The following is a 16,227-nucleotide window of genomic DNA, read 5'->3' on the forward strand; positions in this document are numbered from 1 at the left end:
GTTTAGGTTGCAGCCAGTTAACATTTAGTTTCTAACATAAATATTGTGTTTAGAAATGGCGCATGGTGTGTCCCAAAGGACGTAAGCGGACTAAAATTCAAAACGTCAGAAAATGGCACCCTCTCCCAGCCTCCCCTTGCTACCAACACTCACAACAAACTGTAGGGTCACAAAGGTTAGTGACAGATAAGACTGTGCTCCCTGACATCCTGAATTGGAACATATAAACTAGTCTAACCACTTCCTCCCTGACGTCTGCACAGCAAGAAACAAACCCAGTGGGTCTGAACGTCTGCGGACTGTAATAGATATGGGAGCAGGTCCATACGCTTCTTTATATCTGGAAAATACCTGAACTAACTAACCTCTTGTCAAGAATCCTGAGGGACCAGGGAGGGTAGGGGCCGGGGGGCACTCGGTGCTCAGACCCTGGCAGACACTTGCCCACTGCTGTCCTGTAGGAGGCAACCAAGGTGGGTGGTGAGGTTGGTTTTAGAAGGGGTTTCATCATGTCCCTGTTCACATAACATGCGGCCATAAGATACCAAAACACACCTATGAGGGACCTTCAGGTTTGCAACTTACAAATCACATGACTAAAGGCTTCAGGTTAAATCTCATTATTATGGGGAGCATTATATAATCCAGCAGTCACCCTGCTTCAGGAATGCTAGTCTGACTTACTGAATAACATTCATGTCAGTTCCCTTTTTGATAGTGACACCTACAAAGCTGTTGGCGAGGATCAGACGTGATTTATTTTAGGCTCTGTAATGTTATAATGAAGTTGGTTGGCTTTTTTTGGTTGTTGTTCCAGAAACAATATCTGAAAAACTAAAGGACAGTTTTTAAAAAGAGGTTGTTTTTTACCAAAACAAAAGTAATCTCTTTTCTCTGACCTTGATCTATGCTACAGGATAAATGGAAGACACCCTGCTTGGTTCGATGTACTCATCGAACTGCATGCTTTTTCTAGCCCTCAAAATAAAAAGTAGCTGCAAACGCTCCCTTTCAGTAAAGATCACCTACCAAAGGCCAGATTTACCCTTCTGCCCAAAACAAATGCAATTCCAGATGCAGTATGTGAAACCGTTGTTCTCAGACGCTCAACATCAGCAATGTGGGGCAGGGCGGACCAAAGGAGAGGCACCAAACAGGGGGAGCCCTACAATGAGCCCAGCTCCCTGCCTAGGGAGGGTTTTCAGGCAGCCGCACCGGGAGGAGGAACCCAGGCAGAGGCGGCAGTCCTCCTGAGTTCAGGAGCCAGGTATCATGGGAGGCCACAGTGGTAAGGGCCTGTGAAGCAGAGCGCTGGGGAGCAGAGGGCTGCACACAGAGAGGGGGGGTACTCTGGAGATCCATCAAAGGTTCCCCTCGGGTCTTCAGCTGAGGACTGACCAGTACCACAGTACCCAACGCTGAAGGAAAAAAACACCCCAAATTATTGGAGGGAAAAATTCCTGCGGATCACATGGGACCAGCAATAGTTTGTGTTTCCAGTAGTTGGGGTGGAAAACCTTGTAAGTCACAGAACATGAAGTAGTGTACTTGGGATATTCCCTCAGCGGCANTCAGGAATGCTAGTCTGACTTACTGAATAACATTCATGTCAGTTCCCTTTTTGATAGTGACACCTACAAAGCTGTTGGCGAGGATCAGACGTGATTTATTTTAGGCTCTGTAATGTTATAATGAAGTTGGTTGGCTTTTTTTGGTTGTTGTTCCAGAAACAATATCTGAAAAACTAAAGGACAGTTTTTAAAAAGAGGTTGTTTTTTACCAAAACAAAAGTAATCTCTTTTCTCTGACCTTGATCTATGCTACAGGATAAATGGAAGACACCCTGCTTGGTTCGATGTACTCATCGAACTGCATGCTTTTTCTAGCCCTCAAAATAAAAAGTAGCTGCGAACGCTCCCTTTCAGTAAAGATCACCTACCAAAGGCCAGATTTACCCTTCTGCCCAAAACAAATGCAATTCCAGATGCAGTACGTGAAACCGTTGTTCTCAGACGCTCAACATCAGCAATGTGGGGCAGGGTGGACCAAAGGAGAGGCACCAAACAGGGGGAGCCCTACAATGAGCCCAGCTCCCTGCCTAGGGAGGGTTTTCAGGCAGCCGCACTGGGAGGAGGAACCCAGGCAGAGGCGGCAGTCCTCCTGAGTTCAGGAGCCAGGTGTCATGGGAGGCCACTGTGGTAAGGGCCTGTGAAGCAGAGCGCTGGGGAGCAGAGGGCTGCACACAGAGGGGGGGGTACTCTGGAGATCCATCAAAGGTTCCCCTCGGGTCTTCAGCTGAGGACTGACCAGTACCACAGTACCCAACGCTGAAGGAAAAAAACACCCCAAATTATTGGAGGGAAAAATTCCTGCGGATCACATGGGACCAGCAATAGTTTGTGTTTCCAGTAGTTGGGGTGGAAAACCTTGTAGGTCACAGAACATGAAGTAGTGTACTTGGGATATTCCCCCAGCGGTGAAGAGGTACTAGCCCTAGACAAAATGCTGCACTGATCTGGCCTAACGAGGCTTAGAACAAGTCTCCAAAGGATAAAACTGTTTCTAAGGAATTTAACCATGTCACAGAACATAGTTCGAGAACATTTATGAGAATGCAAAAATCTCCAGCACCCAAGAAAATCAAGTTCAGAATGTCAAGAACTCAATAAAAAATTACCGGACATGCAAAGAAGCAGGAAAACATGTGACCCATAGTAAGAAAAGTCAAGTAATTAGAAAAGACCCCCAAATGACACATAATAATTTGTAGACAAGGACAGTAAAACAGTTGTAACTACACTCAATAGAGTCAAGAAGGTAAAGGAAATACTAAATATGTTGAGTAGACGCATAGAAGAAAACAGTTAAAGAAACATGGCTGATATTGTTTTAAGTATAATGAAAACTGTACATTCACAGATTTACGAAGCTCCATGAACACAAGCACAAGAACCATAAATAAAACTACACCAAGGTGTTTCACCATCAAATGATTTAACAACAATAGTAAAGAGAAAAGTCTTAAAAGCAGCCAGAGGGGGGAAAAAAACCATATTCCAGACAGAGGGAAAAAAGATAAGAATAATACAGATTTCTTGTCGGAAACAATACAAGGAAGAAGACAGTGGAGAAGCAACATCTTTAAAGCAGGAGGGGAAAAATGCAAACGTAGAATTCAATGCCCAGCAAAAATGTCTTTCAAAAGGAAGGCAAAGTAAAGACTGAGGAAACCCACAGCAGAACCAGTGAAGAAAGCCATCTGGGCAGGAGGCAGCCGCCTGGCAGGAGGCAGCCGGAGGCTCGGCTCTGGGTAAGGAGGGAAGGGCACTGACAATATCAATGGAACATGGCAACAATAACAAGTGTAAATAAAGGTTTTTAAAATTTTAATCTCTTTAGGAAATGACTGTTTAAATTTCATAACAATGTACGGTTTGGTATGTAAAACATGTCAAAGTAAAAGCATATGACAATAATATCACAAAGCCGGAAGGCGGGAAAAGAAAGTGTGCTTGTAGCACACATGAAGCAGCACTGTATCTTGCTGTGTATAATGTGCACATTTTTGGACCAAATTTTTGAGGGGAAAATAAGGATGCACATTATACATGGGGAGTACCTGAAATACCTCGTATATGTTTCTGTGTTTTATAATTATTTGTTACATAAAATTTCTTGTATCCATAATATGTTCAAGATCAATGCTAAAATTCCTTCATAATATGAAAAACAAGGACCTAAATATAAATAAATAATTAAATAATGACATTAAAAAATTTAAACAAAAGATTTTTTTCCCCTGAAAGTTTGGATCAAACATGTGAGTTATAAGCACACGTGGGAGCGCATTATACACAGCAAAATGCAGCATCTTACTTGAATGTAGATTGTGATAAGTAAAAAATGCCCATTGTCAACTCAAAACCAACCATTAAAACAATAACAAGTAAGACATCTAACTAATAAGATAACTAAAAAACACACTCCTAAATAACCTATGAATCAAAAACGAAACCCTAAGGGAAACTAGGAGGTATTTTGGACTGAATGGGAATGAGAACATATCAAAATGTGGGGGAAGGCAGCTCCAGCGGTATTAGGAAATTTAGGGCACTAGGCACTGACGACGGACAAAAAGAGGTTCTCCAATTAATGGTTCTCCAATTAATGAGCTCAGCTCCCTACTTAAGAAAACAGAAAAAAAAAAAGAGGAAATTACATCCAAATTTAATCATTAAAAGTTCCATCCAAAAGAAGTAAGAAAAAGAGAGAATAAGGGACAAAGAAGGGAGTCATCCAAAAAGTAAAACAGGAAGTTTTAAGATTCCAAACTGATGCATTCTGGGAGGGCAGGGAATGAGTGGGGTGGATGTAAGGTGTCCAGGGTAATGGACTATGGAAGTCGGAGGTAAAGAAGGAAGTCCTACAAGAAGAGGAAATACAAAGAATCAGTGAGACTAAGTGGTGTAATGATAGGAAGGAAAGGAAAAAGGGGAAATACAAAGATAAAGTGAGCCCTGGCTGGTGTGGCTCAGTGGATTGAGTGCCGGCCTGTGAACCAAAAGGTCTCTGGTTTGATTCCCAGTCGGGGCACATGCCTTGGTTGTGGACCAGGTCCCCCAGTAGGGGGTGCGTGAGAGGCAACCACACATTGATGTTTCTGTCCCTCTCTTTCTCCTTCCCTTTAAAATCTTCACAAAAAAAAAAGATAAAGTGAGAAACCAAGTTCTCCTTCACTCTTACTTTTTTATCCCAATAGTATGTTGTGCCCCTGGATAGACAACAAATGCTTAATTACTTTCATACACTGTCCAGTGGTTTAGAACAGCAACATGAGAAACTAAATTAGTTTACTTTAGAGAAAAGTTCCAGCTAACAAGTCAAACAATCACAGATTATTTCCTTTGATTTCTGGATATCCTGGTGACAGGTGAGGTGAGGCACCTCCGACCAGTTTATATGACTATCGGGTCATTTTCAGATCAGCGTTCAGACCGACTGCTTGTGTTGCAAGCAATCATGGTCCGACACACTTAACCCAGTTAGAGTTGGTCAGAGTGGTGAAGCAAGAGAAAAAAATAAAATCATAACCATTTAGTAGAAGGTTGTTATATGAGCCTGACGCCTCCAGCCCCAGCGCTGTGTTAAAATTAAATCGCTTTTATTTTCCTCTTCAGGAGATACCTTCAAACAAATCTACATTTGTTTTAGCAGCAAGAAACAGTTCATAATAATCATGAGATTTTCCTACCTTGACAAAAATTGTTGAATTGCATTCTTGCAATGCCTCCATTAAGCTAATCACATGGAGACACACCATCTCCACCATCTGAAAAAAGAAACATGAAGTCAAGTCCACTTCCAATAACACAGAAACCTCTCGGACTAGCTGCAGCCACAGAGAACCCGTACCCGGGCCGGTAAGTTCTGCCTGCGCAGTGACCAGAGCGGACCGCAGAGGCTGCCGTTTATTCCCCTCTGCGGCTTCCGTCAAAAGCTGAACTTTCAAAGCAAAAGAGCTTTTCCAATTACCATGCCTCCCTCCTCTCCCTCAGGGCTGCCCAGGGAAGTCGGGTATTGATCTCGCTAATCTGCCCTCCACTGATTCACAACACAGGATCCGTGGCTCCTGCTTCCTTCGTTTCCAGCCACAGAACTTGAGGCTTCCGCCCTGCTCTCCATCTTGATCCTGGCTCCACGCCATTATCTGGAGTGGCCGTTTAATTGACTGCACCTCTGTCTTTGAGTCTCTGGTCTCTGTGAAAAAGGCGGCTACGCTCACATCAGTTCAAAGGTGTGAAAGCAGCGCTATCCCTTGTGGGAAATTCTAAGGCGGGACTTTAAACACTCCAGGGGGACCTTACCAGACTGGCTTACTTGATTGGAGGAAATGAATTCAAATTCACTTATACCATCATTTATCCAAAATTCATCTGTAACATTTGAATATCAAAGGAGCTTTGAAAGAGCAGTATTAATGGCATCAGAAAACGAATGGCAAGGGAAGGAAACTTTGAATCCCTAGCTTAAGTCAGAGTTAGCGTGAGGTCTCTGCTTCATCGTCTGTAAAATGACCGAATAGTTTCAGCTCCACGTTCTTCTTCAGTCCCAGGCACAATGATCCAGCGAATGTAATTATCTCCACAGCAGTCAGAGCTGTTTGTGCACCCCCACATTTTCCTATAAATGTCCTTTAAATTGAACTAAAACACCTCTCCCTGTACAGAATTGCCCTATAACACCTGCTTCTCTAAACAAAAGAAGTGCTTCACTGAAGGAAACATGGAGCTCCGTTTCCACTCTCTGGGACGCCTTCTGTGGGTGGTACAGCGTTGAGTTTCTGAGTACACTGGGGTCACAGTCACAGTGCTCTTGCATCCCCTCCTTGCCCCCTGCAGACGTGGAATCAGCTGCTTTCCCAGCTCAGAGTCCTGTTCCAAAGCAGTGAACTGAACCAAAGGACTCCCTTGTAAATCCCTTCCCTGCACCCTTCAACCTTGACCCCAGGCGGACTAGTCCAGGCAGGTTCAATGAAGCGCGCTCATGCCAGCCACATCCCAGTATTTTCCAGTAAGGTCCGGAGGAGCCCCTCACTTACAGTGCAGCCGTCTCTGTGAGAAGAAAACTGGGTTTGAAAGCTGGGTGCTCTCGGGTGACTGGAGAAGGTGAGGCTCTTTTTCAGTTCTGAGCCCCGAGTGTGATGAACGCATGTGGTTGGTCTGCTCTTAAAATTCCACAGAAAGTTGGCCTCACTGGCTAAGTTTTTCCCAAAACTAATACGAATCTCCCTCCTAACTCTGGGAATTTGTAGCACCCAAAACAGCTCCTAAAGATAGAAGTTTCATAGACATTTCCTTTGGCACAAGGCAGAGAGAACAAAAAATTGTTTTTGCTTGATTGACTTGTTTGCTCTGTTTTTCATCAAATTCTTATGTGAGTAGCACATCCGGTTTATACCGCAAAAATTCACCAATCCATTTCTATAACATTCCATCCGAGATCTTGAAGACAGACAGTGGGAGGGCTGGGAGTGGTCCACACATGCGGAGAGTCCACCGGAGAGGGAAAACTCGTCCGCTGGTGAACTCACCACTTTGTTGTGGGCCATGAGCTGGAGAATGCTGGGCGTCACCCTGCTCCAGAACTCCAGCGCCGTCAGGATCGCCGTGAAGCTGAACTCGTTCTGACTTTGGACGCTGGTGGCTACGGCACTTTGTTCGCAGTATACGGTCCAGAGCTGAGCAAAGATAAACGCATGGAAGAGGGAACACATGTGCAGCACGGAGGTCTGCGGGGGAACAAAAGGAAGAGCCGTTACCTTCTGCGGGGCTGGGCTGCTCCGCAGAGCCCTCCCCGCACGGCTCAGCATAGCTGAAGCACAGCCCACTCCAGCGGCCAGAGGCTGAGGGAGTCAGCTCCGGGTCACACCTCCTGATTCACCACCTACAGCAAGCTGCGCTCCCCTCGGTCAGTGGGAATGTGCTTGGAGAACAAAGTACCTTTTCAAAGAGGAGACACCTTAGTTTGTAGAATAAATCTACCCACCCCCTGGCCCTTTAATGAAACTGACGTCCTCAGTCCTTAACTAGATTAGGAAGAATATCATTCTGCCATTTTAGGGTATCTCCCCTTCTACAACATGGGGATAATAGTGCCTTCCTCAAAGAGTTGTAGTTAGGAGTAAACGAGGAGACACAGACACACAAACACGCTGCTCCGCACTTAATAATCCTCCTACTAATAGCAGCAGCAGCAGCAGCAGCGAAGACAGCAGTCCTGCTGGTGGAGAAGACTGACTGAGTGAGCTCCCACAATGTCCCAGGCATTGCACTAAAAATGTGTCCCAGGCACGCTTTTCACAGATCACCCCCATAATTCTCAAACCATCCCTTCATCTACCTTACGGAACAAAAACCAGAGCTCAGAGAGGTTCACTGCTTCAAAGTCACAAAATTACGAAGTACCGTTCTTAAGAATCCAACACAGATCTGGGTCAAACACATTAGAGGCTGACAGCCTAATTTCTCCTGCAAACATCATTGAGGGGGTGCTCTATTTTATCAGAGTCAGCTTGTCCTGGCCCCAACCCCCCGTGTCCTCCCAGAATTTGCCTAAGCTCTGCGACGGGGCCTTGGCTCCTCAGAGCTACTTAGTACCAATGTCCAGTGTGCTTGTACTGGCTCACGGTGGAGGGCTGCCTTGGGTTTACTTATTCCCTGAAGCATGTCATCTGTCTCTACAATTTACAAAGTTCCTCTCCACAGGTGACTCTAATGTGTACTTTCGTGAGTCCCCAGCTGGCCTTCTTATTTTCATTTGGTATCTCCACACACCGCTAGAGATTTGAGTGGCAAAGGCAGCGCATGAAGAACACCGGTAGATAGAGCATAAATTTTCCTCCACTTCACATCTGGTTCTAAAAACCAATCATGGAATTTTTATTATATTTCTAGCCTCTTATTCCTCTTCATTATTTTGAGACAGAAACGCCTAGGAAGCTAACTCTTGCTTGCCTCCGTAATTTATCTTCATAAAAGTGAAGCAAAAAACAATTTAGGGGAAAGAAAAGGGAGTCTGAGAATTTAAACAACTTTAAATAAGGCATTAGCACCAAGTTGCTTTCCTAATATCCACAGGAGGCCCAGTGATAAGATGCATTTTCTTAGAAAAAAAGCGTAATTGGCTGATAAGGGTTTCCATTAGCAATTTTGATTCACACGGTCACAATCTTGCCAAAACTGCTTACCTTTGATTGCTCTGGGAATCCAATCAGGATAACAATAAGGTGGTCCGCAATGTGGGAGCCTGCGTCCAGAGGTATGGGCAGGCAGGGAGAAGAGGAGTTTGGACACACTGCGTTGTGAGTGAGGGACCCCAGAAGCAGCCAGGACAGCAGCCGGATGTGGGAGACACACTCGATGAATTCTTTAGGTCTGTCGGAGAGGAAGTTAACGATTATTTTATGCTCTCTGTTCCACCGGGTGCTCATCAAATGCTTGTCGATGGGCAGGATGGGACGTGGGGTCTTGCAGGCAACTGCACACGATAAAACACCAAGGCGACACAGTGCTGACCAACGATGTGTCTGGTCGTCGCGGTCCCCACTCTAATCCTGGATCTGAGCTTCCTGAGCAAAGAGCAGCCTTCGGTGACACAGGATTACATGCCGTTCTCCCACAGACCTGGCTACCTTCCTGACGACCTTCTCTTTCCAATCTTTCTTTTCCTCCCATTAGGAAGTCTGACGTCCCCGCCAGAGGGGAGGGAACGAAGGAGAAGACGCAACACACAGCCACCTGTCTCCCTGCTCTCCAATACTCTCCTCCTGCCCTCCGCACGCTCCACTCTATACCTGTCCTCCAGCCAGGAAGTTGACCCTGCAGAATGGCAGGCTTGCCCCTGCCCTGACTTCCGAATAAACTACCCCCCTCCTCAGCCTCCCTGGAGGCAGGATCAGGGGCTCACACCTCCCTGCGCTCCATTTCATCTCTGCCACAGAACTCGTTCCAGCTGCAACCTAAGCTCATTGAAGACAGAAGCTATGTAAGTGCTCAATAAATGCCTATGGATTTATTTTGTGAGTTCCAATTAAGAGTTAAAGTGGTAAAGCTCCAAGTTTTCATCATCCCTCAAGATGACCGAGGTTTTTGGGGGAGGGCAAGTTTCTTTTACTGGCAGCATGTCATGAGGCGCTCAGACGCAAAAATGCTGCCAGGTCAGCGAGTAAGGATGGAGATGGGTCTCGGTTCCCATCTTCCCAACCAATCACATTCCACTCCCATAAATCTTCAGCACAGTCATTCGCTCTGGCCGAGCCCCAGGAAGCGCAGGGAGCTTCCTGCCTCATTGGCCCTCATTGCTGGAATGCGAAGGGCCTTACCCTTGTTGCATCGCTGAAGGGGGATGATAGAGCCAAGGCAGATAGCGAATCACAGCTTTGTTGTCTCTGTGGTTGCCCCGGGAGATTTCCATGGCTGCGATCTGCGCCAGCCCGACTTTGAGGTGTCCACCAAAGGTATCTTCATGCAGAGGCTGGGAGCATGTCTTCATGTGGTTCTACAAAACCAAGCAGGATTTTGTGACTTTGGCAGAGTACCTGGAGGTATTTCAGCCCGCTCATTAAAATGATCAGGTTGTCATTTTGCACCTTCTGTCACCTCCCCCACCCCGACTTATGAAACTTCAATAGTTTCCCACTGTCCTTAGGGTACAGACAACAAAACTCCTCTGCTTAACCTCAGAGGCCTGGAGTGATCTAACTGCAGCGGGGCTCTGCATCTTACCCACCCTCCCACGGTCCCACTGCAGCGGTTCCCTCCCACCGCTGGCCTTTGCTCACGCTGCTCCTGCTGCCTCCACTACCGCACCTGTTTCTTCACCTAATTCACTGCTCCTCATTGTTTGGACTTCAGCTCAGGTGTCACTTCTTGCAGGAAGCCTCCTCCCTGGCAAGGTTGTATCAGCCCTATTAGAAGAGCTCCTACCTCTGTCTACCCCTTCTTCATAGCAATGGGGACAGTCACAATGTTACTTCAGTCTGTATAAAATTTTCCTGACCCTTGCCCTCCACTGCCAGACTGTTAGTTAAATGAGGGCAGCTACTGTATTCATTTTGTTGGTCGTTGCATCCTAAATGCTTAGAACAATGCCAGGTACCTTATGGGTGCTCAACACAAATTTGTTGAATTATTTTTTAAAAAGTTCTTTGCTCGGTGTGGCTTAGCGAGTGGAAAGAGGACTGAAGTGGGAGTTGAGACCTAGGTTAATTAGTCTCACGGCCATAGAGAGGCCATCTGCCATGTCCTTTTCTCAGGTGTTTGCTAATACTATGTAAAATCAGAGGTGGATGGCGTGTCCGCTAATGCTACGTAAAATCAGAGAGGTGGATGGCGTCTATACTCCCCAACCTTTTGATCATCAGGGATTCGTCTTTTTATTTTTGTCTTCATTTTGAAAGTGGCTACATAAAACAAGCTAAAAATGTATAGGTAACAATTATTCTCTCTTCTTTGTATATTAAAGTCATTTAGGTACAGGCAACCAGACTCAGCAATCAGTAACCAGTGTGCAGTCAAGCGCTAGGGGAGCTTCCTCGGAAATGACTGGGTTTGGATAGCGTGAGAAATCACCATTTTAAGTTTTGATTCTACTTCCACTGCGATGCGCAAACCTACTGCTGTCCCAAGAAATGCTTAGCTCCTCTGAGCGGAGTCTGGTGCTGATCTGGGCGCTGAAGGGGCCGTGATTCTAGCTGAGGGACCTCTGGCGTGGCTTCACCCTGTTTGTCAGAAAGGAACCACCGCATGCCAGAAGGCAAGCTGGCTGCTCTTTGGGCTGTGTTGAGGTTCTCTTCTGCCCTCTGTCTAGGGCCTTCCTCAAACCTCTCAGACCATCAATCTTTTAGTAGACTCATGGCAGGGAAGTTGACTGGCATCAGCAATTCATTCCACCCTGCAAAATCATCCATAAACTCAACGAATGCACTGGGGTTTTGCCCATTTGCAAATTAAAGTGTGTTCTATTCGCTTGTCTTTGATTATTTTCTCAAAGATAGCTTCAATGCGGATAAACACCATAAAGAGCTTAGGTTTGCATAATGCGCTGCAGTTTACAAAAGTCTCTTCACACGCACTATTTCACATCGAACCTTGTAACCGTCAGCAAAGGTAGGTAGGCTCAGACTTGCTTTGCAGACGAGGACACGGAGGCTCTAGGCAGTTGAGTGAGGCTCTGCGGAACGCTGCTGCCGTGGGAGTCACTCTGGTCTTAGGTCAAGCCTGACTCCACCACTTACCAGCAGGGCGACCTTGAACAAATTACTGCACCACCTCAGGCCTCGGTTTCCCTGTTTGTAAAGTGGGAATAAGACCTCAATAGGGCCATGGGGAGGACTGAATAAATGGCGAACGTGAAGTGACACACATGGCTGGTGCCGTGTAAATAAATGTCCTTCCCCTCTTTGCAGAGGCACAGCTCCCCAGACACGGGCTCGTCCAGGGAACAGTCAGTTCCCATCTGGCCTGCTGAACTCTCAAAACACATCTCTGCTCTGCTAACCCAAGGGACGGGCCCATGTACGTGCTCTCACCTTCAGCTTGGTCAGCGTGTGCATGTCAGCCATGAAGTCCAGCACCTCGCCGATGGACTGCCGCACGCACTCCATGGCCGCCGTCCCGCACTAAAACACAAAGACAGGGCTGGGAGCACGCTCCAAGTTCCGCGTGACCTTCATCTCTGCCCTGCCTGCTGTGACTGTCTTGCTCTGACTTCACGCTGTTTGCTGATGAGTTGTTTCATTTTCTGGGATTCTGACTCACCCCATTAAACTCAGCACACAGTGTAAGCTCGTCTTCCCAGAGCTGGGACAGACATTGATCAAAGGTTTGTGGTGGAGAGCAAAGAAACAGCCTATGGGAGACAGGGGAGACACGCTTTTTTCCACAGGGTGATTTAACTGGCTTTTGTTCGGCTGTTTTTCAATCCGTTGGTATACGAAGGTTTAACCTTCGTAAAACCATTAGTATCAGCCTTTGTGACGTGAGTCACATTTAAACTACAGTGACACTCTATCTCTCTATGGAGTCTTAGACACCTAAAATATGTGACACCAAATTCCACCACCAGAATCTCGACTTCCTCTATTTAGAAAAAGTATATAAACCAGTATTGTGTCTGCCAGAAGAGTTGGAAATTTTTATATTCAAGTCAAGTCACTTACAACATACGTCATACACGGTAGGTACACTATTAAGGAGACAGATGTACTACTGGTCTCCTTGTTGGAGACAAATAAATAAGCAAGATGGTCGTCTTCCCCAGACACTGGCAGTATGTTTGGGAAGTTTTAAAGGAAAAGACAGCATCCTTGTGTTTCAAGTGATGACATGGCACAAGCCTGCGCTCTCGGGGCAATGCCGACAGTGTAGGGTTATAAGCAAAAGAAGGGAAAATGAACGGCCGGGCTCCCACATTAAAGAACCCCGCACGTCAGGCTGTGTGTAACGTGGATCAAAAGCAGGCCGTCTTTGAAGCCATCTGCATACCAGAGGAAGGCCTTTCTCAGATTCCTTTAGGAAAATCTGGAACATTATACACTTAACCAGCTCACCCAGTCAGAAATCACTTTCCCATATTCATGCCGATTGCCACCGCACTGAACTACATCACCTTCTCTCTCTTCCAGAATGTCACGCCTGTCAGGCTGCTGACAGGCTGACAAACAGGAAAATAAGGTCCCTGGCAATTCTGTCAGAGTGTTTTCCAAGCATTTCATAAGTCCTGAGCTTCTCTTCTTTTAATTTAAATCAAGTGAGGGAATCATAAAAGGTTATTGTGTTCCTGCTCTTGGAATATTAATCCTTTAATGCAAGAAAGGATTTTCCCCCAATTTATTCCATTTTCTCTGACCTTTCACATGTCATGCGAACAGAAGCATACACTCTGTTCTTGCATTTCTTAAAAGGGATTTGTGCCTTTCACAGGCAATATTTTGTACCATTTCGAGTAGGCAAATGTCACAGGAAATAATTACTAACAGCACTTTTTAATATTTGTCCTGTAAGTTTAAACTGCAAAAAAAAAAATGAGAGCAAAGAATTTACTATCCCCCAGTTACATTTGCTCTAGAGGCAGCAGCTCCATCTAAGAAAAGCCTTAAAATACACTTCATAGCCAGGATAACCTCAGCAAGCCATCTTCACTTATAAAACAAAGAGCGCAATTTCCCCGCCCCCTTTCCTACTCTGCAAAACATCAGCATAACCTCTCAGATGTGTTACCAAAAACCCCTCAAAGAGTCACGCTCCACCTGTTTCAGAAGGCCTGTGTTCATTTCAATAGGCAAGCTGATGATAAAGACGTTGAAAACATACTCTAACCCCAAAACACGAATTGAAGTGAATTGTATCCAATTCTCCCTCAAAACTTAGGTTTGATTTTGAAGTTACACTGCTTAAATGGTAAAGGCAACATGTGCAACATGGAAAACTTGGAAAATGCAAATTAATAGAAAGAAAAAGAAAAATCACCATGACCCGAATTCCGGCCACTGTGACCCTCCATTCTCACCCCCTCTTCCATGGCACATTCGCCTGCGGGAACGCTCCGCAGCCACTGAATTCTGGGGAGAATGCTTGCGACACAAGAACCTAAGTGGCACTTGTATTATGGTTTCAACTGGGTTTAAACAAATACTCAGAAAAAGAGAAAGAAAATCCATTGATATGTTAGCAATAAAACTTTCTCTGTTTAATAATTACTTTTCCTCTCTCATAAAAGTTCAACATGCCAAAAAAAGAAATAAACAGTAGTTTAAAAAAAATATTTAGTGTGGTGGATAAAACTGGTATACTAATAAATGTAAACTTGCCCTGGCTGGTGTGGCTCAGTGGATTGAGTGCCAGACTGCGAACCAAAGGGTCTCCAGTTCCATTCCCAGTCAGGGCACATGCCTGGGTTGCGGGCCAGGTCCCCAGTAAGGGGCATGTGAGAGGCAACCACACATTGATGTTTCTCTCCCTCTCTTTCTCCCTCCCTTCCCCTCTCTCTAAATATAAATAAATAAAATCTTTAAAATTTAAAAAAAATAAATGTAAATTAATAAAATCTTTTTGGCAAACAATATGAGAATAGGTACCATTAAGATATTCCTACTCTTTCAGGAATTTTATCTAAGGAATTAATCCCAGGGACGTAATTCAAAATAAAGGTGAAGATAAGAAACTGGAAAATATATATATTTCTAACAATATGGGAATAAGCAAATTAGGATAATGAATAGATCAAAACATGGAAAAACATAAAGTGACAGAGTTCTCATTTTGAGGCAGATGAATTTATAGGTGATCCTGTTTCTTTATTAATTTTTCCTCTTGAAAATTTAAATAACTGTTTTAAATTAACAGTATCTCTAAAGTTTCTGAGTTTGTTGCAGTAGACTTGCTGTCAATAATTGTGGTTTCTCATCTTCAAACCTGTCCATGGTCATCTTCACACATTTCACCAAAAAGTTCACTAGCTGATAACAGTGGAAACTTTTTCATTTTCAGAGGAAATATGATAAATATGATTTTTTATATTGGGAGCCAGTATAAAAAAATTGATTCTGAAAAAAATGGAACTTTAATTAAATCTATTATTTTTTTCCATTACCATTTCTCCCCCCATACCCCTTTCACCTCCACGCACCCCCTCCTCCCTACAATCACCCCAAAGTTGATCGGGTCCGTGACAAATCTGCTCTTTACGTCTGGTCATTTTTTTTCCTGTCCTTAACTCGCTGCTTCAATTTTACTCCTGTTTCCTAGAATTAGAAGTTTCCAAGGGCTGGGATTATTTTAAATTTTCACTAGTGCTCTCATTAAAAAGATGCTAATATGTATGCAATTTTGCAGTGTTTGTTCTAGCAACGTGAACCGGACAGAGGCCAGAAACTCTTCTTTGCTACAGGAGGAAAAGAGGAAACAAATAAAACATGGACAATGAATCCAGTCAGGACTTACTCCAGGCACAGAGGCGATCATCTGCTTGCTCAGGATTGTTGACTCAGCTAGTTTGGTTCCAGCATCTGCACAAATAAACTAATAAGAAATCGAGAGGGTAATTACTGTTAAGAGCATGGGCACAGTAAGAAGTAGTTCACAATTTTATTAACTTGGCTTAAATTCATTCGTGTGGACTTCCGTGACGATCTGCCTCGGGTTCGTGGCACCAGATCATCACGACCGTGGACGCCCACCAGAAACCTGGGGTCACGGTCCAGAGATGAGCGTGCCGACTCTCACTGTACCCTGCCAGCGCAATGGTGTGGGGAGCGTGGGCTCCGTCAAGCAGGCGATAAGAGGCATCAGTGCTGTCGGGTTAATCCTGAAGTTACCCCCTATTTGTTCCTCGGCGCTTCTTGACAGTCACCGAATTTTCACAGATTCTTCCACACTTACATCATTATATTGTACATTTAGAAGGAAAGCAGAAAAACCATCACCCCCAGTGAGCGTTCTAGCTGTTTCTTCCCCTCCAAGGCCCCCCCATGCCTGGCCTTCCTTCTCCCACTTCACTCACGCCCATCCTCTGTGTGACAATGGCCACTCTCCTGCTCTCTGTCCCCCCAGGAACTCGCACACACTCCACTGCCACAGTCATGACATTGAATTGCCATGGCCTGCAGTTTCTTCACCTGCCAGGGGCTCTTCGCAAGCACAGACTCTGTGCCGCTCACCCCAGCACTAG

The 16,227-nt window shown here is 45.1% G+C and overlaps 1 protein-coding gene across 1 annotated transcript in view; it reads right to left on the minus strand.

Annotated features, from left to right (window-relative positions):
- The window catches only part of UNC79 (unc-79 subunit of NALCN channel complex), a 210,418-nt gene that overhangs the window by 4,619 nt on the left and 189,572 nt on the right, over positions 1-16,227 (minus strand). The window contains exons 45-50 of the mRNA XM_037031536.1: positions 15,501-15,578; positions 12,089-12,178; positions 9,881-10,056; positions 8,747-8,933; positions 7,091-7,288; positions 5,252-5,329 (exon numbers count right to left, since the gene is read on the minus strand). Coding sequence (XP_036887431.1) covers positions 5,252-5,329; positions 7,091-7,288; positions 8,747-8,933; positions 9,881-10,056; positions 12,089-12,178; positions 15,501-15,578 — 807 coding nt within the window. The remainder of the gene's footprint in view (positions 1-5,251; positions 5,330-7,090; positions 7,289-8,746; positions 8,934-9,880; positions 10,057-12,088; positions 12,179-15,500; positions 15,579-16,227) is intronic.

The sequence above is a fragment of the Sturnira hondurensis genome, unplaced genomic scaffold (genome assembly GCF_014824575.4).
Source record: "Sturnira hondurensis isolate 20B ecotype Veracruz unplaced genomic scaffold, ASM1482457v3 Scaffold0021143, whole genome shotgun sequence".
NCBI classification, from domain to species: domain Eukaryota; kingdom Metazoa; phylum Chordata; class Mammalia; order Chiroptera; family Phyllostomidae; genus Sturnira; species Sturnira hondurensis.